At 43.2% G+C, this 23,838-nt stretch overlaps 1 protein-coding gene across 3 annotated transcripts in view; it reads right to left on the bottom strand.

Annotated features, from left to right (window-relative positions):
• DOCK8 (dedicator of cytokinesis 8) overlaps window positions 1-23,838 on the bottom strand; it is a 243,141-nt gene that overhangs the window by 66,359 nt on the left and 152,944 nt on the right. For 2 of the 3 annotated variants that reach the window (XM_011956463.1, XM_011956464.1), the window contains 7 exons: window positions 21,782-21,877; window positions 20,876-21,110; window positions 18,133-18,297; window positions 16,197-16,366; window positions 12,433-12,528; window positions 8,126-8,221; window positions 1,759-1,908 (listed from right to left, as the gene is read on the bottom strand). In XM_011956463.1, the coding sequence (XP_011811853.1) occupies window positions 1,759-1,908; window positions 8,126-8,221; window positions 12,433-12,528; window positions 16,197-16,366; window positions 18,133-18,297; window positions 20,876-21,110; window positions 21,782-21,877 (1,008 nt within the window). The remainder of the gene's footprint in view (window positions 1-1,758; window positions 1,909-8,125; window positions 8,222-12,432; window positions 12,529-16,196; window positions 16,367-18,132; window positions 18,298-20,875; window positions 21,111-21,781; window positions 21,878-23,838) is intronic. The other variant, XM_011956465.1, reaches the window with a different exon arrangement.

The raw sequence follows: 23,838 nt of genomic DNA, 5'->3' as shown, positions 1-23,838 counted from the left end.
CTACTCAGGAGGCTGAGGCAGGAGAATCGCTTGAACCCAGGAGGTGGAGGTTGCAGTGAGCCGAGATCGCACCATTGCACTCTAGCCTGGGCAAAAAGAGCGAAGCTCCGTCTCAAAAAAAAAAAAACCAAAATTTAATTTGCATTACTTCTCAGTGCTCATATTTATGAGGGATTTTACTGTGCTTCAGAGCAATCTGGGGTTCAGTTTTTCATGTTTATGTCCTTTATTCTCAGAATAACAAATCAATTTCCTTTGACACTATTAAAAATATGGTTTGAAACTATTTTGCTCTTTTATTATGTAATTTTCAAATTCAGGCCATGCTGACCAGTCAAGTCACTGGGATGGATGGAGACCCGATAAAAGGGTTGCCACAGTGTCGCTGAGAGGTCCTCGAACTCTCTCCGCATTCTCCACGTGGTCACTCCTCCTGGGTGGTTTACATGACTCAATATCCGGGTTTAAAATCTCCAGTCTTGGCTTTACTGCTGGCTGTGTGTTACTTTTGGAAATTTTATCAACTTCACTGTGCCTTATTCTCACACCTGCCAATATGGAGATACCATTGCTGTTCCAACAAAGTTTGCCATGAGGAATAAACAAATGAAAATCTCCTGAGCACTTGGTACTATGCAAATTCTCAATAATGACAAAGCTATTAATAATAAACATTGCTTCCTAAGATTTTTGTAGCTACCTTGTAAACATTTGATTTATTTCATTTATATATTTTTTAGCTTTTATTTTGAAACAATTTCAAACTTACAGAAAAGGTGCAAGAATAGTACAAATAACTATTGTATACCCTTTAACCAAGCTTATCAGTACTTGACATTTTGCTACATTTGTTTCATCATTCTATGAATATAAAAACATGTTTTTCTGAACCATTTGAGAAGGGGTTGCAAATATCATGCCCATTTACCCCATAATACTTCAAGGTGTATTTCCTAAGAGCAAAAATAATGTCTTTCATATTTACATTTTTCTTTTTTTTAGACAGAGTCTCACTCTGTCACCAAGGCTGGAGTGCTGTGACACCATCTTGGCTCACTGCAACTTCCGCCTCCTGGGCTCAAGCGATTCTCCTGCCTCAGCCTCCCGAGTAGCTGGGATTACAGGCACGTGCCACCACACCTGGCTAATTGTCTGTATTTTTAGTAGAGATGGGGTTTCAACATGTTGGCCAGGCTGGTCTCAAATGCCTGACCTCAAGTGATCTGACCACCTCAGCCTCCCAAAGGGCTGGGATTACAGGTGTGAGTCACTGCACCTGGCCTGATATGATAATTTAAACCATAGTCCATATTGTAATTTCTTTTTGTTTTTTTTTTTTGTTCGAGACAGAGTCTCACTCTGTCACCCAGGCTGGAGTGCTGTGGCACCATCCTGGCTCACTGCAACCTCTGTCTCCCGGGTTCAAGCAATTCTCTTGCTTCTCCCTCCCACTTGCTGGGATTACAGATGTGCACAACCATGCTCAGCTAATTTTTGCATTTTTAGTAGAGACGGGGTCTCACCATGTCACCACGTTGGCCAGGCAGGTCTCAAACCCCTGGCCCCATGTGTGCAATTTCTTTATAACAATTTTCCAGCCCCATATCAGGGTCTAGTCCAGTATAACCTATGCATTTAACTGTCATTACAGTTATATTTTAATTATTGTTTTTAAATGATGCTTATTTTTCTCTGATTATGAAAGTAATATATGTTCCAGGTAAACAATTTAGAAAATAAAGAGTAAAATACAGTTACCTTCTGTGGTTTTACTAAAAGGGCTGCAATTTCCGAGGTGACCACATTAACAATAGTAGTTATGTCGTCCATGAAACGGTCAGAAAAACGAGTCCTCCGAAAACTGTCCCGTTTGTCCATGTTATGTACATGCTGGGCCATGCTTTTCACCTACGGAGGGGGATGGGGGAAATGTCAACGTGGAGATTGGTGACCTGCTTGTACAATGCGGAAAAGGGGGAAAGACTCACAAAAATGCTAACAATGGATTTTCTGACACTTTATCTTTGCTGGTGTTGCCCGAGCAAGCTCTGGACTAAAATGCTGCAGACACACCAATGGTTACCATGGTGGCGGGAGGTGGGAAGGGTGTCCTCTTTTTGACCCCAAGTCAGAGGCTCCCTTCTTGCTGCTGACAAAGCCAGGAGCTTAATTCTTTAGCTACAGTGTTCTCAACTGCCTGCTTCCTGGAAGGCAGACCTGAGCTGGGCTCCTGCAACCAGCTAGGTGTCCTCTAGCATAGGACAGAACACGTGACATAGGAAGAAACTGTTTATCACGAGGTTCTTGATGCGAACTGAAATCTTTTCTGTTCCTGAAACTACAGTAAGGAGAACAGGGGAGAAATGTTCCTCCTATCTTGAGTTTCAGCATTTCTTGAGGGAGCACAGTTTTTCCAGAAACAGTTCTATAGTTTGCAGCAGTTATCTTCTGCTCCTGTAAATTTTAGCTATGTTATATACTGAGCAGGAAATCTTGGCCAGCTGGAAACAGAACCACTATTTAGAACATTGCCTCCAGGGGAAACATTACCTCTAGGCGAAATTTTGAGTTCTGTAAGTCTAATTTGTAGTTATATACATAGTGCAGACAGTCACCAATTGACACAAAAATATCTATATACAGATTATCTATCTATCTATCCAGTATCTCTATATAGATATCTTTGTGTCAATACCAATACCAATTGACACAAATTGGTATATTGACACAAACTGGTGTATATTGTGATTACATATATAATGCAAACAATTCATCAACTGACACAAAATTATTTATATACAGATATATCTATATGGATATATATGCATATACATATAGTATCTATATATATATCCTTGTGTCAATTGGTTACTGTCTGCATTATGACTAGAATAATACTGTCTCAATGCCTACCACAATTTTAAATCAAGATCATGCTTATTTTTTGGACATCTTGGGGCCGGGAGATTCACAGGTCAATATAGGCCCTCATGACCCCATCTGAGGTCGAGTCTTATCCTTGTTGGAAGTTGCTTACACTATTAGGAACATGGGGAAGACTAGGAGGTCTTCTGGTTGGATCCCTACACTCTGAGGTCATTTTCATGAATGTGTCTAGATTAGTCAGAAAGCCATTGCAATACTACTACTACTACTACTACTAATGGCACTGGAAGTTGAACTACCCACATTTGCCCTCTGTTTGGACTGGAAGAAGAGGGGACTTCCACTCCCAGGAGCTACATGAGAGAACGTTAATGCACTAACAGCAGAATTCAGTTTCTAAGGATGCATGCAGCACTGGCAATTTTTGTTAGCATGGAAACAGAAAGATAGAAAAAACAAATGGAAGGTAAAAGAAGAAGAAAAAACCAGAGACACAGGCTTTATTGTTTCATGTTTTCAGATAATGCCATGGCCAGCTCAGGGAAGACCTCAAGGATATCAAATCCTAAAGCTCAGTGTAGAAACCATGGTTTCTCCTCACGGTGGCATCCTGTTTGGTTTGGGACACGGAGATGGGTTGATATCCCGCAAGGCCACATGCACCTGGTGAGAAGACCTGAATGAAGGGTGAGAACTGAACCCCCATTTTTGTCTGAAAAAAGCCTCTCTCTCACTATGCTCCTAACAAAGGAGTTAAGAAGACAAGGCCTCTTTGTTTTGGGCAATACCAATCCTGATTCTGGGCAGGCTAAGCACCCCAGCACTAAGACTTTCAGAACTCATTGCTGTATTTGGCTCCTATCTGCTGAGTTTGGCCATTCTACAACCAAATAAATAATTCTCACAATACCATACTTCCAACTAATGGCCTCTTTCCAGACTGTCAGCAGCTCACCAGCTACTGTGTCCTCTGGATCTCCAGAGAAGAAACACTGGTGGAGGCCTGGCCCATTATTTGCAGAGTGGGGCGAGGCACAAAAATCTTTTCCCCTATATGGTCCTTTGTGGCCCATCTAAAGTAGGGGTACCTCTAAAGAACCCCTTAATGTGGAACTTCATGTCCTGAGTGAGTAAACTAGGTCACCCATTTATCTCTATTTCTCCAAGGTCTGGCTCAGCAGTTTCTAGAAGCACAGGGATTTTATTCATTAGCAAGTGTGAAATTCGCCCAAGGATTGTGTTTAACAGCTCTAACGCCAAAGTGGTTGTTCATTAGCGCTTGGACATTGACACAACTAGAGGGTGTTAAATTGCCCAGGTTGTTGGCTAAGGCCAAGGAAGCTGTTGTCTTTCTTAAGCTTCTTGAAAAAGAAAAACAAAAAACTGTTTTGGTTTTCAAATAACTTCCTGGGCATGAAGAATTGGGCATCTTGTCTAAGTCTGAGATCAATTTCCTTGCAAAGTTCTGGCTGGGGGATGATAGTTTCCATTTGCCTGTACCCTAGCTCCCTGATGGATTTCTTGTCCTTCTCTCTCTGTCTCTGAATGCTGGGAAGGGGGTCTGGAGGGACCACATCACTCAGGCCCCCTTAACCTTTGGCTTCCGTTTGGAGTTGGCCAATAGGAGCACAAACAAGGGGATCAGTAGGTGGGAGAACAGAGAAGCTCAGGTAGTTACTCACTTCCACTGCCCTCGTCCCTGCTGCAGTGGGGTCCTGGCAGTGGCAACATTTTTCTAAGGCCCCAGCCTGGGGCTCCTTTTATAAGACTGTCTCATCTGCCTCCAGATTTTTCTAGGCCCCAGTTACTCTGCTGTACTCTTGATATTTTAGAGCTAGCATAGAGAAAGGCTTCTGCCAGCTGCTGCACCCTGGGCGCTCTCACCAATCCTCATTGGCCCCCGAATCTCCCACACATGCTGAGCAGAGTCCTTTTGATCAATGCTTTCAGTTAACCCTTTTGGGCAACGGAAACTCTGTACTGCCAGGACCTGACAGACTTAGGGTTTAGGCTGCTGGTAGAACTGGTGTCTTGGGTGATCTGCATGTTGACAAACCCCTGCAAATATGCTTAGATCAGCAGGGGTTTTCTTCCCAAAAACCTTCATCTGTTTACCATAAGGGGCTTCCTAGAGGTAAGATGGGCCATGTACTTTAGCTTATGCTTTCTCTCCTGGGCCAACCAAGCCCTAGTAAATAAATGTGCAAGGCCAAAAGCAGTTAGGGGCAGTGAAGTGGTACTGCTTAAGCCTTTGACTGACTTGGAGACTCTCCTTATGGCCACCACCCTTCCTCCAACCCCAACTGTAAATTTGAGATAATAAAAGTTCCTCCTGCCTCAAGATTGCATAATGATTACATTAGATAAAGCTTTAAAATGTTTAAAACACTGCCTGGCACATATAGAGTAAGATGCTCAGTACATTTTTGATGTGATTATTCTTTCTCCCATTGGTATGCCAACTATTATTGGGATTCTATGAAGAACAGAGTCACCATTACACCTGCAGAGAATGCAAACTTCCTTTGGAAAGGGAGCTCTAAGATGCCACACGGAACCACTCAGAATTAGCAATGCTGAATGCCACACTGGGAATGAATTATTTGTATGAATTATTTGTATGAATTATCCATAGCTGGATTATTACAACCCAAGTGAACCTTCTTCTTCTTCTTTCCCACCCACCACCACGCCCCACCCTCTTTTTTTTCTTTCCTTTTTTTTTTTTAGAGACAGGGTCTCAATCTGCTGCCTGGGCTGGAGTGCAGTGGCATGGTCATGGCTCACTGCAGCCTTGAACTCTGGGGCTCAAGTGATGCTCTTGCGTCAGCCTCCTGAGTAACTGAGACCACAAGCATATGCTACCATACCCAGCTAATTTTTTCATTTTTGCAGAGCCAGGCTGAGTGAATCTTCTTTATGGAGAGACATGATGGTGGGTGGGATGCGTAAATAGAAGCAGGATATAAAGGGCATGGGGTGTTGGTTCTGATACTTCTCATGCCTCAAGAAACAAGAGCGGAATGGGTTTTATGGCCCAGTCTGTTTCCTGCCAGAGCATGGAGCTCATGTCTCATTGCTAATGCTCTTGCCCCAAGACTTGTGAGCTGTAGCCACTACCTTAATTAGCTTAGCTTTTAGAATGAAAAAAATTCTGGTGTTGTCTGGGTACAAATTCCAAAAAACCTGTAGCTCTGTTTAGGACTCACAGAACAGAGGTAGTATGGACCAGTGGATCATTAACAGGTTTAGAAGTCACCTGAGAAGACAGGTAAATGCACAATGCTGGCCTCCAGCCTCCTAATTTTAGTGCTTTGAGAAAGAATCTCTGCTTTATTTTTACTAAGCACCTCCAGGTGGTTCTGTGGCAAGGATTTGGGACCATGCTTAGGGACCTTTCTCAAACTAGAGGTTGAGACTTTGCAAAACTTCATGGGATTTGAATCCTGGGTATTTTTCTGTGGCATGAAGCTTATTTCTTCTGAACTCTATTCCACATTGCTTCCTATTTCCTCCCCAGTGGATGTTTCATTTTTGTTTCCTTTGCCCTTTGTTCTGTGTCCTGTTGTTCAGCATCTCTCCCTGTTTCTTAGGCTTCAGCTTACATATAGAAACTAGAGCTTAGGTGGAAACCCTCCCATCTCTTTAGACTCTCTCTCTTTTTTTTGAGATGAAGTCTCGTTTTGTCGCCTAGGCTGGAGTGCAGTGGTGCCATCTGGGCTCATTGCAACCTCTGCCTCCCAGGTTCAAGCAATTCTCCTGCCTCAGCCTCCTGAGTAGATGGGATTACAGGCACATGCCACCATGCCCGGCTAATTTTTGTATTTTTAGTAGAGACGGGTTTTGTCACGTTGGTCAGGTTGGTCTCGAACTCCTGACCTCAAGTGACCCACCTGCCTCGGCCTCCCAAAGTGCTAGGATTACAGGTGTGAGACACCACGCCCAGCCTAGACTCTCTTTAAAAATATATATATATATATCTATGATTCACTTAACGGGACAGGGGAAAGAACCCAATGAATATAAAGCTAACACTATCACTAAATCTCAACCTACTCCAAATCCTCCAAATTGTTTGCATATATATTTTTATATAGTTGGTGTCTGTGTCTTTAGACCTTTTCATTCAACATCATCTCACTATGCACCTCCACTTATCAACACTGATGAAATGTTTATTTTTAGTGCCTCTATGGTAAAATCCTTTTAATTCCATTAATAATTAAACAAAAAAATAGTTATCACTATTATTTCCCTAATTTTAAAATTAAGGTATTATGGCTATACCTTTTGCTTTTCTGCTCGAGTAATGGCAGAAGTCTTAGGATAAACAGATATACAAATTTCATTCTGTTTTCCAACAGATATTAGCTGGGCCTTCCACGGTACCAAGCAGTGTGCTGAGGCTAGAGATGGGATAATGCACAAGAGAGACCTAAATCCTAAAAATCTAATAGTTGAGACAGAAAAAACAATTAGAAACTGTGATAAGTGCTAGGAAGGAAATAAATAGGGTGCTCAGAAGGAAAATAATAGAGGAAGATATATTACAGCAGAAGGTGGTCAGAAAAGGCCTGTTAGAGGTGCTTCCACTGAAGCTGAAATCTACAGAGAAGAATAGAATCTGTGTGTGTTGGGGGTGCGGAGGTGAAAGCTAGCAAGCAGGAAGAGAATCTGGAAAAGGCTGTGAGGCCAAAACAGCCTTGGAATCTTCAAAGCACCAAAAGGGGACCATGTGGCTGAATGATGGGGGAATGTGGCATGAGATGAGGTTAGAGAGGGAGGTAAACAACAGAATCATACAAGGGCTATTTGGGCCATGATAAAAATGTGTGCTTTCTTCTCAGTGCAGTGAAAACCATCGATGGGTTTTTAAAAGGAGTGTGACATTCTCTGTTTAGTATTGGCTGCCATGTGCAGAATGGGTAGGCCAAGGGCAAAAATGGATACAGGCAGGAAAAAGAGGATGTCATTGTGAGAGGCACATGAGAGAGGATGGTGTGTGGCCAGGTGGGGAGTGGTGAAGGTGATGAGAACTCACAGGACAGAGACAGATTTTCATGGTAGAAGCAACACAATTTAGTGGAAGAAGGATGGGGAGGGGCAAGACATTATTAGATTTCAAAAAACCACCCCAGGTTTTCAGCAGGGGCAACTCAATGAACAAAATGTCAATTCCTTTCTGCCGTGTGCTTCTCCTGGCCTATTGAGTGTAGACACAAATGTGCAAGAATCTCACCAGAAGCTCAAAGAAGAACCAGGCATACTTGAAGACTGTTTCTCTCACCATTCCAGTGCTGACCACCATCTGGAGGGCAAGCTCCTCATGGAAATGCTAAATAAGAACCAAAAAAATTAGGCTGTGATGACAAAGGCTATTACTATTCACCAACACTTCTTTTCTTTTCTCCCCCCAGCCCCCCAATTTAATAGCTTGTTAGTTCCTGAAGCACATGTCTTAGATGTTCTAGGCAGTAAGTGGTGGATGGCAAAGTCGGTGCTGAGATCACCCGAGTCTGGAGGACATTTCCGTGGGTAGAAGGCTGGGGTCAGTGCTGCACAAGACAGACAGGTTTGAAGGAATGGACTCAGCCTGGAAGTGAAACTCTAGTCTATGGGGGAAACATTTTGGGTAGCCATCAAAACTGGTACTGTTTTACTTTCCTCTCAGGTCCTGCTGAAAACTCTGTGTGACCACGTGCAAGCCATCCCTCTCTTTGCCCTCAGTTTTCTCATCCATAAAATCAGTTGGTTGGTGGCAGCAGTTCTCAAACTGGTTTTTTTTTTTTTTTGAGATAGGGCTGCACTCTGTTGCCCAGGCCGGAGTGCAGTGGCGTAATCTCACTCACTGCAAATTCCCTGGCTCAAGCAATCCTCCCACCTACTTTAGTCCCAAATAGCTAGGGCTAAAGGCATGCGCCACCAAGCCCAGCTAATTTTTTTTTTTTTTTTTTTGGTAGAGATGGGGTTTCACCATGCTACCCACTTAGTCTCAAACTCCTGAGCTCAAGCAATGCACCCGCCTCGGCCTCCCAAAGTGCTGGGATTACAGGAGTGAGTCACTACTACGCCTGGCCTTTTTGTATCAGAATCCCCTGGAGGGCCTGATGAAACACAGACTGCCGGGCCCCACCCCCAGATATTCTGATTCAATAGCCTGGGAATTTGCATTTCTTTCTTTTTTTTTTTCTTTTTTTTCAATGTTCAGTTTCCTTTAATGACCCCCATCTCCCTGAAGGGCAGGTGCAGGCAGCTAGGTGATAGCAAGAGATGTTCACTTGAAGATCTTGCCCTGATTGAAGGCTTTGCCCACATGCTGGAAGGCCCCCTCCCAGGATTCTAACAAGCTCCCGGGTGCTGCTGCTGCTGCTGCTGCTGCTGCTGGTCCAGGGTCATACTTTGAAAACCACTGTCTGGATGGTATCTAAACGCTCTGGGAGACTGGACAATTTTTGTTTTTATAATGTCAATATGGCATTGTGGGAAACAGGATGGATGGGGGTTTATGAGAGGATGTTGTGCTCTGAAAGGCATAGCAGTATCAGCCTTAACTCACAGCTTCTAAATTTCTATGTCCCAGGGCCAGATGCTTGGAAAGTCCCCCAGCTCCACTTTGCGTCTTCGCTTCCCTTCAAGTCTCCTACTGCTCAGTAGCAAATGACGCACATGGTGACTTACACCTTTCCCATTCTCCAGCATGTCTGGCTATGTGTTCACGTTCCTGACAATCGTTTTGATGAGGAAGAAGTTCAAGACTGAAGATAGGGCAATCAGTCCATTGCAGTGTGCTTGATAATGTCCTGGTCTTAAAATAGAAAGCCTTACATCTTGGGGACTCCCTCAGTCCAGGGCAAATGAGAACAGTTGGTCACCCTAATCAATGCCAAAAATGATATCTAGGAATTTTCTGTGGTTTTCTTTCATCTTATGCCCACAAAACCTGGAATAAATAAAAACTCTTTTTTTTTTTTTCTGGTTAAGAAAGTAGGCAAGAAAGCTAAAGCTATCTGAACACCCTAACATCATAACCTTATTTGCAAATTAAGTTTTAAAGTCAACACCTAAAGCAAAAACTGATTACAGCAAACATTGCTCTTGACAGTTGTTTAAATTATCCACAGAGGGCTAGGTGTGTTGACTCACGCCTGTAATCCCAGCACTTTGGGAGGCTGAGGAGGGCAGATTACTTGAGGTCAGGAGTTTGAGATGAGCCTGGCCAACATGGTGAAACCCCATCTATATTAAAAATACAAAAATTAGCCAGGTGTGGTAGTTCACGGTTGTAATCCCAGCTACTCGGGAGGCTGAGGCAAGAGAATCACTTAAACCTGGGAGGCAGAGGTTGCAGTGAGCCAAGATTGCACCATGGTACTCCAGCCTGGGTGACAGAGTGAGTGAGACTCCGTTTCAAAAAATAAATAAATAAAAAAAAATTACCCACAGGGTCCAGTATGCACGCAACCCAATGTACTAATTCTTGTGTACATTAAAATTTGAGAGCTACTCAGCTAAACTAAAAGATGACAAAGGGAAAATCTCTGTGTACATGCTTGGGTATTTTCACCAATTAGATCCCCAGTGGGTTAGTGGTGATGAATGGACACTGCTTAGGTGTTTCAGCTTATCGGTTGGTTTCACTTCATTTTGTGAGGTTAGTCAAACCTTAGTAATTTTAATACACATTAACACATTTGTTTGCTGTTGTGAGTCTTAAGTGAAGCTGTCTCACTTGAGAGAGGTGTGGGGTTGAGTTTCAATCTAGCAGGTGGTCTAACTGTGCACATGATATAACTGGACTACACATTGATCTTCTCATTGTAGGCAAGATATGCTCCCCCAGCTTCAAAGTTCGCCTCTAGAAAATAGGTCAGTTTGTCTGCCAGGGTCTTATGGCAAAAAGAGATTAGACAAGGATAAGCTGCTTCTTAAAGTAATTTATGCTGCTTTCTGGGCAGCATTATTACAAGAACACCTTGCTCTGGAGGTTATATAAAATAGCCAAGCAGCAAAACCCTGTCTGCTAAGCTATTAAGGAAACATACTGGCCAAACTTCCCTTTGAAATAAAATGTCTCTATCCTGGTCATTTCAGGTCAAAACATGGCAGTTACAAAACCAAACAGGACATGGGTTAAAGAAATCAGGCCTTAAGCAAATAATGGTTTTTAAGAAAGGAAAATGGTATAATACTTATAACCAGTCACTGCATAGGGCCTGTGATAGCCTAATTCTAAATTTTAGAGCAAGCGGACAAATTTGTTTTTAACCACATCTTTTTTCACTTTTTCTTTTATAGTTAAATCCTGGTACCTCTCACTAGACATATGGTGCCTGGAATACTGCGAAGTGTAGAGCACCAGGCCCCGGCCCTCCCACACTTGATCTTTCCCTCATCCAGTCCAAAGGGAGCCTTGGGGAGGCTCAGTCCCTCCTTGCCTGTTTAATAAACATTTCCCTGTGATGTGAGCTCTTGCAAATGGCTTCCTGTGTTATCCTTTGCAATAAGCATATGTACTGGTTTTTTTCTTTTTTTGAGATGGAGTCTCATTCTGTCGCCCAGGCTGGAGTACAGTGGCACAATCTCAGCTCACTGCAGCCTCCGCCTCCCATGTTCAAGTTATTCTCCTGCCTCAGCCTCCTGAGCAGCTGAGATTACAGGTGCCTGCCGCTATGCCCAGCTAGTTTTTGTATCTTTAGTAGAGAGGGGGTTTCACCATGTTGGCCAGGCTTATCTTGAACTCCTGACCTCAGGTAATCCACCCACCTCAGCCTCCCAAAGCGCTGGGATTACAGGTGTGAGCCACTGTGTCCCGCCATATTTACATTTTAATACAGGTCTTCAAAGACATTAAAAACTTCAGTAGCTACCATAATGGTGAGACTCTTGGGTGCCTAGAAGAGAGGAAACTTAGGGCAGACAGCTCTTTTCAACTCCATCCCTCAGACCACACAGGCTGTGACTATGATTGGGGATTTTGTTGCTTTAAAACTCCTGGTAAGCAGTTTAACAGCTTTTAAAGTTTCTGAACTCATAGGTAAGGCTGATTGTGAAGAATTACAAGGAAACATCTCATATTACTTTATATAGTATTGAAGCAAATGATACCTAATTATTGCCATTCACTTTTGTCAAGGATGAATTGTCCCCAGCTTTCCCTCTACTAAAAAGAGGCTAATGCAGTGGTTCTCAAAGTGTGGTTCTGGACCAGCATTAGCTGGGAACTTGTTAGAAATGCAAATTCTTGAGCTTCCAGCTCAGATCTATTGAATCAGAAACTCAGGAGGTAGGGCCCAGCAACGAGTTTTAACAAGGCTTCCGGGTAATTCTGATGCATGAGAAAGTGAAAGAAACACTGAGTTAATGGGCAGTTAGGTGGTCAAATGTGGGGTAAACGACAGGGCTGCAAAAGTGTGGTGTGTGTGTGTGTGTTAGCACAACAGGACCAGGCAGGGGAGCACTTTGACTATTTTCAAGCATAGTGTGAGGGCATGAGGAGATTCTTCTGTTCTTATCCCGTGATGATCCTCACATTGCTCTGTTCGGTACCTTTTTGCTGGCTGGCCTTGGGGCTGTAGTTGAACTTGGAACATCACTATTGCCAGAGCAATAGTAAGACATTCGGCTGCAGTTGCGATCGGTGATCTACAACACATAAACATGGTTTAACAGTCAACCAACCACGGAAAGGTAAGCCAGACACCTGGAAATCACAACCTCAGAATTCATTGTTTATGCATTTATTTTTTCCTGGTTACAAAGGTAAAATAATTGCCATAAGTAAATATAAAACAAAGCAAAGACGGTGAAGTTATATCTAATTCTACTTGCTCTTGAGATAATCCCTGTTAATAGTTTGTGTGTAGCAACCTACAGTTAAAAACTATTTAAGAATCTGGGGTGCTGAGTAGTCCCTTCCAACATTCTAGGAGTCTGTGACTTCAGGGGACACCAGGAAAAAATGTGTGGGAACAGTGTCTCTCTGTGGTTTAATATGGTATTGCACCACACTGTCTGCTACACACCAATACATTGTCAAAAACTACCTCCGAAAGGAAGTGGAGGTGTCATGCGCTATTAAACATTTTCTCCTCATGCTACAAAATAATTCGAAAACTGTTAACCCTGTCCACATAAAAATTTAATATTTTCATTTTTATCAAAGAAAAATAGAAAGATCTAGGCTGTCAATAATAGCTGCAGACCACTTTTTTCCCAGGTGATCAGAAAGTGGTATTGCTGAAAGGGTCTTCAATATGAGGCTGAACCATGGTGCGCTGGCAAATGTTTAACAACCAGTTGTCAGTGGGGTAGGGCTAATTTGTAGCATTTGCCAATTTCTGTGCCATAAATACTTTCATCATAGCTGATTTCAATCTGCCAACATGATGTCATGGAAATGCAGTTAGGGAGACATGTGCGGTAGCAAATCGTTATATAATATTTCCATCACACAGATACAGTAGACATAAAGAACAAAGAACTTAGATATCATAGCATACAATGAAATTATTAGGAAGGGACTAGGTTTAGCTTTTCAAAGTGAACTTTTAATTTTGGAGTAGTTATTTATATAGTTATTATTAGATTTACAGAGAAGTTGCAAAGTTAGTATCTCTTATATGCCTTTCATTGCATTTCTCTTAATGTTAATATCTTTTATGATAAGGTACATTTGTCAAAACTAAGAAATTAACATTGATATGTTACTATTAATTAAACCATGAACAATTCAGATTTCACCAGTTTTTGTACTCATGTCCTATTTCTGTTTCGAGATACGATCTAGCATACCACATTGCATTCAGATTACCTTTGTTTTTAATATAACCTGTTTAATTTTAAGTTTATACGATTTAATTTTAACAATGTCTGCTTCAAAACTGGCTCAAAAAACTCTGGAAAACTAAGCAATCAGCCTTTGGGAACAGCTATGAGCTCGCTCTAGCACATCTCTGCACTGATTTTTGTAAGTCAAAAAGGATAGAATGTGAATAATTCCTGATGGCTCAAACTATAGATCATCAGCATCTCAGGGGGTGAATCCAGGGTTGGTTTGTTTGTTTGTTTTTTATACGGAGTCTCACTCTGTCACCCAGGCTGGAGTGCAGTGGTGCGATCTCGGCTCACTGCAAGCTCTGCCTCTTGGGTTCACACCATTCTCCTGCCTCAGCCTCCTGAGTAGCTGGGACTACAGGCACCCGTCACCACACCTGGCTAGTATTTTGTATTTTTAGTAGTGACAGCGTTTCACCGTGTTAACCAGGATGGTCTCGATCTCCTGACCTCGTAATCTGCCCGCCTCAGCCTCCCAAAGTGCTGGGATTACAGGCGTGAGCCACTGTGCCTGGCCGAATCCAGTGTTTTTAAAAGATCCAGGGTAGACGGTTGTTAAGTTCATCCAGGGGTCAGGACCTCTGCAGAGATGAGGACATGAGGCCTAGCACAGTTAAATGACTTTCCCATGGCTACACAGTGGGGCAGTATCGGTGCCCAGCCCCAAACCCTGGTCTCCAGATTTCCTTCCTCATGCCACACTGTGTCAAGTGGGTGGAATTTGTAAGGGTGAAACTGTGTCTGTGTCTAAACCTAGAGATTTTGATTTCTCTTAATTAGGGGAAATGATATTATTCTAAAAGCTCAGCCACCCTGAGGATACAGATCACTGGAGAAAAAATTCAGGCTAAGAATTCATCATGGTAGCTTTGTGAGTAGACTAAAGACCACTGGATCGTATACTCCATCTTTATAAAAAGGGTGAATTTTATGGTATGTGAATAATATCAAAATCTTTAAAAAATTCCTAATGAAAGGCAATCTACAAAATACCTGATCATTACTCCTCAACACTGTCAAGGGCATGAAGAATAAAGAAAGTCTAAGAAATTGTCCCCAGCAAGAGGAGCCTATGGAGGCAAGACTGCAAAATGTAATGTGGCATCCTGAATGGGATCCTGGGACAGAAAAAGGACACTGGAGAAAAACTGAGAAGAGGTGAATAAAGATGAACTTAATGAATGATAATATTGCATGAATATCGGTTCACAAATTGTGCCAAAAGTACCATTTTAATGTAAAATGTTAATAATGGGGAGACTGGGTAGAGAGTATATAATTCTATAACTCTAAAACTATTCAGGATCAAGTTTTACTTTATAATAAATAATTCATGGAGGGAAAAACAATATAGGGCAAGTCATCAACCCTCTCAGTATGTCAGTTTTTATTTGCTTATAAAATTTGGCATTGCTCCTTGGGATTTGTTTTTTTGAGATGGAGTCTTACTCTTGTATCCCAAGCTGGAGTGCAGTGGTGCAATCTTGGCTCACTGCAACCTCCACCTCCTGTGTTGAAGCAATTCTCCTGCCTCAGCCTCCTGAGTAGCTGGGATTACAGGTGCCTACTACCACGCCTGACTAATGTTTTGTGTTTTTTTTGTATTTTTTTTTTTTTTTTGAGATGGAGTTTTGCTCTTGTCGCCCAGGCTGGAGTGCAATGGCGCAATCTCAGCTCATCACAACCTCCACCTCCTGGGTTCAAGAGATTCTCCTGCCTCAGCCTCCTGAGTAGCTGGGATTACAGGCATGTGCTACCATGCCTGGCTAATTTTGTATTTTTAGTAGAGATGGGGTTTCACCATGTTAGCCAGGCTGGTCTTGAACTCCTGACCTTGTGATCCACCCACCTTGGCCTCCCAAAGTAGCTGGGATTACAGGCATGAGTCACTGCGCTTGGCCAATTTTTTTTGTATTTGTAGTAGAGATGGGGTTTCACCATGTTGGCCAGAATGGTCTTGAATTCTTGACCTCAAGTAATCCACCCACCTCGGCCTCCCAAAGTGCTGGGATTACAGGCGTGAGCCACCTCACCCAGCCGCTATTCAGGATTTTTTTTGTGTGTAAGATAATCAATCTGTGGATGTTAATGAACGTAAGAGGTAGATATTAAGGAAACAAAACAAAATCAAAGGCGACCTTTCTAGGTATCAAAATTTAAAGCTATTTTTTTTCCCTTGAAAATAAAATGCATGGTTTAGCCACATGACTGCATGTGGCTAAACCCCTGATACTCTAAAACGTTGCTACCCGAGTTAAGCAGTTCTCAGCAAATCCTCAGATGCTGGTCTTGCTGCCGCATCTGTCAGAATGGTCTTAATCGGTTCTAAAGAACGTTAATCACTCCAAAGCTGAGCATGAAAGCATCTGATCAGCACAGTGGGCAGCAGCACTGATTACTTTTGTGTTATTTCTCCAAGCTTTAGTTAAAAAATAAAAAAGCCTGTGTCCCCTTCCAGGGTTTGCCATCTTTCCTACCTTTGAAGACATGATGTTCTTCACTTCCTCGTCTGCTGCGGAGTGTGTCCCCGCGAGGTCTGGGTTACTGCTGCTCATCACCCGGGCCTGCAGCAGCTTTGAACTCACAGCAGCAGCTGATGTGCGTCCATAGGTGTGGTAGCGAGGGTCGGGGAGGGCAGTGGGAGCCCCTGCACCCCACCAGACAGAGACATGTCAACAGACAGGGGAACAGAATCACTTAATGAGTTTAAGAAGGAATTGAAGAGGGATAGGGTAGTTGAAAAGCCACTGGATTAGGCCTTGGACTTAGGGTCTTCTTAGCAAATCCTGGTTGGGGCAGGGGGGCAATCTTTTGGAGAGAAGTAGACGGGGCATACGGCACCAGGGAGTGGTGGAGATTGTGGTAAACAGCCGACATATGCTTCTTACAAAGGCAGGGGGTACTACTGGCTCCAGTCTATTCCTGCTATCGGGAAATGGACCCCAGGGTTGCTAGAGCTTCTGATTTCTCATGAGAAGCTAAAAATGTGGATATTTTAAATTTATCAATATTGAAATGATGACAACTTTACAATTCATGCAGTGAGGTTTTCTCAGATTCAAAAATCCATACAGTCATCTGAACCTTGTGAGGACTACTGTATATGATGCACATAGCTGTTTTTCATCCTTAAATGTTGACATGTTTTCACAAGTGGTTATGGGACTCTATGAGATATTACTATTTATTTATTTATTTTTTTGAGACAGGGTCTCAGTTTGTCCTCCAGTTTGGAGTGCAGTAGCACGATCTCAGTTCACTGCAACCTCCGCCTCCCAGGTTCAAGTGATCCTTTTGCCTCAGCCTCCTGAGTAGCTGAGACTACAGGCACCTGCCACCACGCCTGGCTAAGGTTTGTCATTTTTGTAGACATGGGCTTTTGCCACGTTGCCTAGGCTGGTCTTGAACTCCTGAGCTCAAGTGATCTGCTCACCTTGGCCTCCCAAAGTGCTGGGATTACAGGCGAGAGCCACCGCACCCAGCCACATCACTAGTATTTTTAAAAACTCAATCAAATTTTCAGATTTACTAGAAATGAGGTTGCACAGACCAACAAAAGTGCCGTGTTTATTTGGGCCTGCAATTTTGTGAACTCACTGATGCTAATGTTTATATCATGCTGACGAGAAGTTCTACTTGATTATTACCTATGTAAATAATTAAGAAGAATTGGGGAAATGCATTACTATTATTTCAATAGTTTAGTTTGAGGGAAATGTAAAAAGGGATTTTTTTTTAATAACAAAAAGTTTAAGAACCACTGCCATTGGATATATCTTATTTCCTTTATTATACTAGAGTCCTAGGCATCAGTCACCACTTCTCCATGTTAAAAAAGAGATTCTCAGCTGAATCATAAATTAGCAAGTGGGTAAAGACCAGTGAGGGATTATCAAATGGGCAGACAAAATAAGTGTTTAGAGTATAAAAAGAGGCAAGGGAGGGAGAAAGATCTATAAAGAAACACGTAATTTCAGCATTCATGTAAGTTTTGTATTGTTCTGAAAACTAAGATGGAATTTTAGGGTGTTTGTTTGTTTTAAGAGATGGGATCTCGCTGTGATTCCCCAGGCTGGAGTGCAGTGGTGCAATCATGGTTCACTGCAGCCTCCAGCTCCTGGGCTTAAGTGATCCTCCTGCCTCAGCTTCCTGAGTAGCTGGGACTACAGGTATGTGCCGCCTTGCTCTGCTAATTTTTATATTTTTTGTAGAGACAGGGTCTTGTTATGTTCCCTGGGCTGGTCTCCAACTTCTGGCTCCAAGCGATCCTGCCATCTCAGCCTCCTAGAGTGCTGGGATTGCAGATGTGAGCCACTGCACCCAGCATAGGATGTTTTATTTTAGATCATACTGCAGTGGGGTGGAGGTTGTGATGCCCTGGCCACAAGAGTCCCACACTCAGGGAAACCCTACCTGACTTGGGCACGTCCCTTTGCAGCTCTGGCAGGCGGAAGACGTAGTGCACGTAGGAAGCCAGCAGGCAGTTCCTCCCATGCTGGTCCTTGCTCAGGTCCTTGCTGTTGTGCAGACTGTTGGCGATGGCCACCACGGACTCGAAGGCAAACTGGGAGAAGTTGGCTGAGGAACCAATAGAAAAATGGCTAGTCCCACAGCTGGTCCTTAAGGAGACCGAGGTGGAAGTTTCTCCAGGACAGTGACAATGAGTCCTGACCACTGACCAATTTAACTAGGCCTGGGAAGAGTAAATGGTTTTGGTGAGCTCCGGCATGCTGGCTCTGGGTACCACAGATGCCTTCACATTCCCTCCTTTGACCTTCCTCCTTCTGCCACTGAGTAGCATTGATGGTTTTTAACGACAAAGACATAAGACTGTCCAGATCCTCCTTCTCTAAGCCAGGTTGTAAACTGATGCTACTTAGCGAGGGCTGAGACGGACATGACCACTATCAGCTGGTTGCTACTCAGAAATGCAGAATCTCAGGCCCCACCCCAGAAGGTGTATTAATCAGGCTCTGCATCTTTACAAGATGCCCACGTGACTGTTGTGGACACTATGACTTGAGATGTGGGGCACAACGCTGATTCTTGTACAGATTAACCTAAAAACGTTTGCATATCAAGTCATTCCCACAGTAGACCCATGCATATTTGATTTACTGCATAGAGCCTCTTGTTCTGGTGGCCCACGCCTACGTAGTTTGGCTCCGATCTACTTATCTAACCTTGTACCCTTTTTGGCTCAGTTCAACTTCCCTTAAAATGAGGCAGTCATTGTATTGTCTTATCATGCCTGCTCTCTTACCTCTGAGACTTTGCTCATGCTGTTGTCCTCACCTAGAAAGCCCTCCTCACTCCTATCCACAAAATCACACCAACCCTCTGAATCTCAGCACAAGTCCCACCTCCTCCATGAAGCCGTTTGACTCCACACAGTACAGAGCCCAAGTGAAACTGAGTTACGTGATTCTCCAGCTGTTTCTGGTGGTAAACTGTCTCTCTGTGAAAACCGGAATCCCTCCCATGCAAAGTGCATTTCTCATATTTTTTGTGTCCCCGCTGTGCTTTCCATTGCATAGACACAGAATAGGTTCTAAATAAATGCTTGTAGACTAGCCACCTCCACTTACTCTGCCTGTGCCAACACCACGTGGTTCCCACATCACAAGGTGGCAACTTGCTATGGAGAAGCTGCTCAAAACATACAAATATTTTGTCTGGTGAGCAAGTCTGTATTAACTAGCTGGAATATACAAAGCAGTGTGCCACATATGTGGGGGTGTAGAAAGCAATCAAAGGAGGGCAGAGCTCTGCAAGAATCTAGCTGGAGAGGCAACTGCTACATGGATGAAAAGTTAGCCTCCAACACAGGACGTTTGATCTGTGGAACCACAAAAGATGCATATCAGGGTGCAAAGCAGAGTGAGAGATTAAGAGGACATGCCCCTCCCTGGCTCTAAAAGCTCCCTCACTTCATTGTCTCAGCCCACTTCCACACGTGCTTATGTTTCACCACCAACCGTGCTGTTGACTTTCTTCCTGACACTCCCACACGTTTCTGGTTCTCTGCTGTGCCATGCTCATCTCATTGCCCCTATTTTGTTGGTTTTCACTCTATCCCTTCTTCAAGGCCATCTCTTCATGTGGACCTCCTGCACCCTCCCAAATGGATATTTTCTCGCTCTCTCCTTTGATACCACCCTCCCCACCACCACTGAAAAATTTAGCTGTGTCCCTTTGAGGACTCCTGTCCTGTGCTGCTGACTCTTTGCCATATTATAAGTCCTCTGAGGTCTGAGATACTCTTGGTTATTGTCACAAAGCCTACAACTTTTAGTACAGTACTGGGCATATGGATGGTACCCAAAAGACATCTGCTGCACTGGACAGCAAAGAGCTATATAGGCACAGCTGAAAATGGTGGCAAATAAAGAGGCCCTACACCAGCCAGTCTACCCTGGAGGAGTTATGAGAACCACTGGACCCTGGTCATGCCTCCAGGATAAGCTTTTGAGATTATTTCTAAGGGAAAATGTACACATTGTATTTAGTGTTAATTTGTTAAAAGCAAGCATTTGAAATAGACTGTAAGAGAGAGAACAGATGAGTTCTAGGGGGAGGGATGAATAGGGAGTGACTGCTAAAGGGTATGGGGTTTTATTTGGAGCTGATGGAAATGTTATGAAATTAGATTGCAGCGATCATTGCACAACCTTGTGACTATACTAAAAACCACTGAACTATACACTTCAAAATAGTGAGTTTATGTTTTAACTTTAAAAATTGATCGCATTGCATTTCAATTTAGAGAGTTCCTTCCCTCCATTTAACACAGGTTGTCTTACTTTATAATGTTCCATTTCCTGTTAGTCAAGAAAACAAAAATATCTTCAAGGTAAAATGAATTCATCAATTACCAGAAATGGAATTTGAAAGACTGCCTATAATCATTTAATAAAGTTTACAAAAAGCTATAATATTAAGAACCCTATTTTAATGTTTCTTTTTCTTTCCAACATGCAGAGAGTCTCAAAACAAAAAAAAAAAAATAGCACAAGACTTGGCCTCCCTTGAACACACATCATCAGTGGAAAGGAAGATCACATTGTCGCTGAATTTCTGGAAAGTCATTTTTCATTAAAGAAGGCAATGCCTGCTTGCTCCTGCCTCCTCCCAGCCCAGCCCTGCAGGTTCATACCTGTCTGGCCAGCGATGACCATGGGCTGCACGGACAGCTGGAAGAGCTTGTCCAGCACCAGGTGCAGGAAGAGCACGAGCGGCTCCAGGCGGGAGGAGTTCAGGCAGATGATGCTGAGCTTTAGCTCGTGCTCAAGCGCCATCTCGCTGATCTTCTGATCCAGCACACGGATGGGGAAGGTCACCTGGCTCTCCAGGGAATGGCAGAGGGTGAAGAACTTCTCTAGGTGGTTGTCCTGGGAAGGGAGACGGCAGGCATCATGGGGTTTTATATCATCATTTTTCACCAGTGGATTCATAAACACAATTGAATAGCTCTTTATGGATAGAACCTGTTATCCAGTGTTTCAGACCAGAAGGCCTAAGACATGATGTTTCAGACTGAGGTTATGAACTTCTTTGTAGAATGTAGTGCACGAAATTGAACCTTTCAATAATTATTAGCGAAGAAAAAATAATTTAGGCTCTGACATGTTCTGTAAGCAGAAGTCAGCATACCAGGTAAGCATACTGCCAAGAGAGGGGTCTCAGCAGATGCAGAACTCAGACAGTGGCAGGTAATGGAGGGAGTACGGAATTTCCTTTTTAAAGGCTGGTAAAGTGGCAGAATTGCGGAGGGAAAAGAGGTAACAGAAGATGAGAGTTTCAAATCAAGTGTCCCTGCAAAGTTTCTTAACCACCATTGCAGATACTAGGTTCTTTCCTTTAGGTACTCAGCGGTTTTGTAAGGTCTTTCTATTCCAATGACAAATGAAACTTAAAGAGGTTTGCATGTCCCCTCAAAGAACTAAAGGATTATTTTTTATTTACCTGTAGACAAGGATTTTCATTGATCTTTTATTGGCCTGTCCTTCAAAGGTTCCTCTGTTACACCTTTACCTTCATTATTAACATTGACATTCCTTACCTGGGTGTGCACAGAAGAAACAGCTTGCACTTCAATATTAAATACTCCCTTATGTCCTTCAGCCCACTTAATGGGAGGATTCTGTAAAGGGACTTTCTGTGTTAAAGAAGAAGAAGAAGAAGAAGAAAAGATTAGCAATCCAATTCCCTTTTCTGATTACCAATAAGTAATGCAGAGCAACTTGACTGGAAACGTCAGGATTATACAAATACAGAACTCTCTCGGAAACTAATATAGCTTAGTCTTGGAGTCAGGAACCTTAGATTCAACTTCAATTCTACACCAAACTGGTTATTATTTATTTATTTATTCATTCCTTGTGAGACAGGGGCTCACTCTGTCGCCAGGGTGAAGTACAGTGGTGCAATCATAATTCACTGCAGCCTCGACCTCCTGGGCTCAAATGATCCTCCCATCTCAGCCTCTGGAGTAGCAGGGACTAGAGGCACATACCACCACACCCGGCTAATTTTTCTATTTTTTATAGAAATATGGTTTCACCATGTTGCCCAGGCTGGTCTCAAACTTCTGGGCTCAAGTGATCCGCCTGCCTCAGCCTCCTGAGTAGCTGGGATTACAGGCATGTGCTACCATGCCTGGCTAATTTTGTATTTTTAGTAGAGATGGGGTTTCACCATGTTAGCCAGGCTGGTCTTGAACTCCTGACCTTGTGATCCACCCACCTTGGCCTCCCAAAGTAGCTGGGATTACAGGCATGAGTCACTGCGCTTGGCCAATTTTTTTTGTATTTGTAGTAGAGATGGGGTTTCACCATGTTGGCCAGAATGGTCTTGAATTCTTGACCTCAAGTAATCCACCCACCTCGGCCTCCCAAAGTGCTGGGATTACAGGCGTGAGCCACCTCACCCAGCCGCTATTCAGGATTTTTTTTGTGTGTAAGATAATCAATCTGTGGATGTTAATGAACGTAAGAGGTAGATATTAAGGAAACAAAACAAAATCAAAGGCGACCTTTCTAGGTATCAAAATTTAAAGCTATTTTTTTTCCCTTGAAAATAAAATGCATGGTTTAGCCACATGACTGCATGTGGCTAAACCCCTGATACTCTAAAACGTTGCTACCCGAGTTAAGCAGTTCTCAGCAAATCCTCAGATGCTGGTCTTGCTGCCGCATCTGTCAGAATGGTCTTAATCGGTTCTAAAGAACGTTAATCACTCCAAAGCTGAGCATGAAAGCATCTGATCAGCACAGTGGGCAGCAGCACTGATTACTTTTGTGTTATTTCTCCAAGCTTTAGTTAAAAAATAAAAAAGCCTGTGTCCCCTTCCAGGGTTTGCCATCTTTCCTACCTTTGAAGACATGATGTTCTTCACTTCCTCGTCTGCTGCGGAGTGTGTCCCCGCGAGGTCTGGGTTACTGCTGCTCATCACCCGGGCCTGCAGCAGCTTTGAACTCACAGCAGCAGCTGATGTGCGTCCATAGGTGTGGTAGCGAGGGTCGGGGAGGGCAGTGGGAGCCCCTGCACCCCACCAGACAGAGACATGTCAACAGACAGGGGAACAGAATCACTTAATGAGTTTAAGAAGGAATTGAAGAGGGATAGGGTAGTTGAAAAGCCACTGGATTAGGCCTTGGACTTAGGGTCTTCTTAGCAAATCCTGGTTGGGGCAGGGGGGCAATCTTTTGGAGAGAAGTAGACGGGGCATACGGCACCAGGGAGTGGTGGAGATTGTGGTAAACAGCCGACACATGCTTCTTACAAAGGCAGGGGGTACTACTGGCTCCAGTCTATTCCTGCTATCGGGAAATGGACCCCAGGGTTGCTAGAGCTTCTGATTTCTCATGAGAAGCTAAAAATGTGGATATTTTAAATTTATCAATATTGAAATGATGACAACTTTACAATTCATGCAGTGAGGTTTTCTCAGATTCAAAAATCCATACAGTCATCTGAACCTTGTGAGGACTACTGTATATGATGCACATAGCTGTTTTTCATCCTTAAATGTTGACATGTTTTCACAAGTGGTTATGGGACTCTATGAGATATTACTATTTATTTATTTATTTTTTTGAGACAGGGTCTCAGTTTGTC

Source organism: Colobus angolensis, unplaced genomic scaffold (genome assembly GCF_000951035.1).
Source record: "Colobus angolensis palliatus isolate OR3802 unplaced genomic scaffold, Cang.pa_1.0 Scaffold419, whole genome shotgun sequence".
Classification (NCBI taxonomy): Eukaryota; Metazoa; Chordata; class Mammalia; order Primates; family Cercopithecidae; genus Colobus; species Colobus angolensis.
This window is presented reverse-complemented; position numbering and strand designations above follow the sequence as displayed.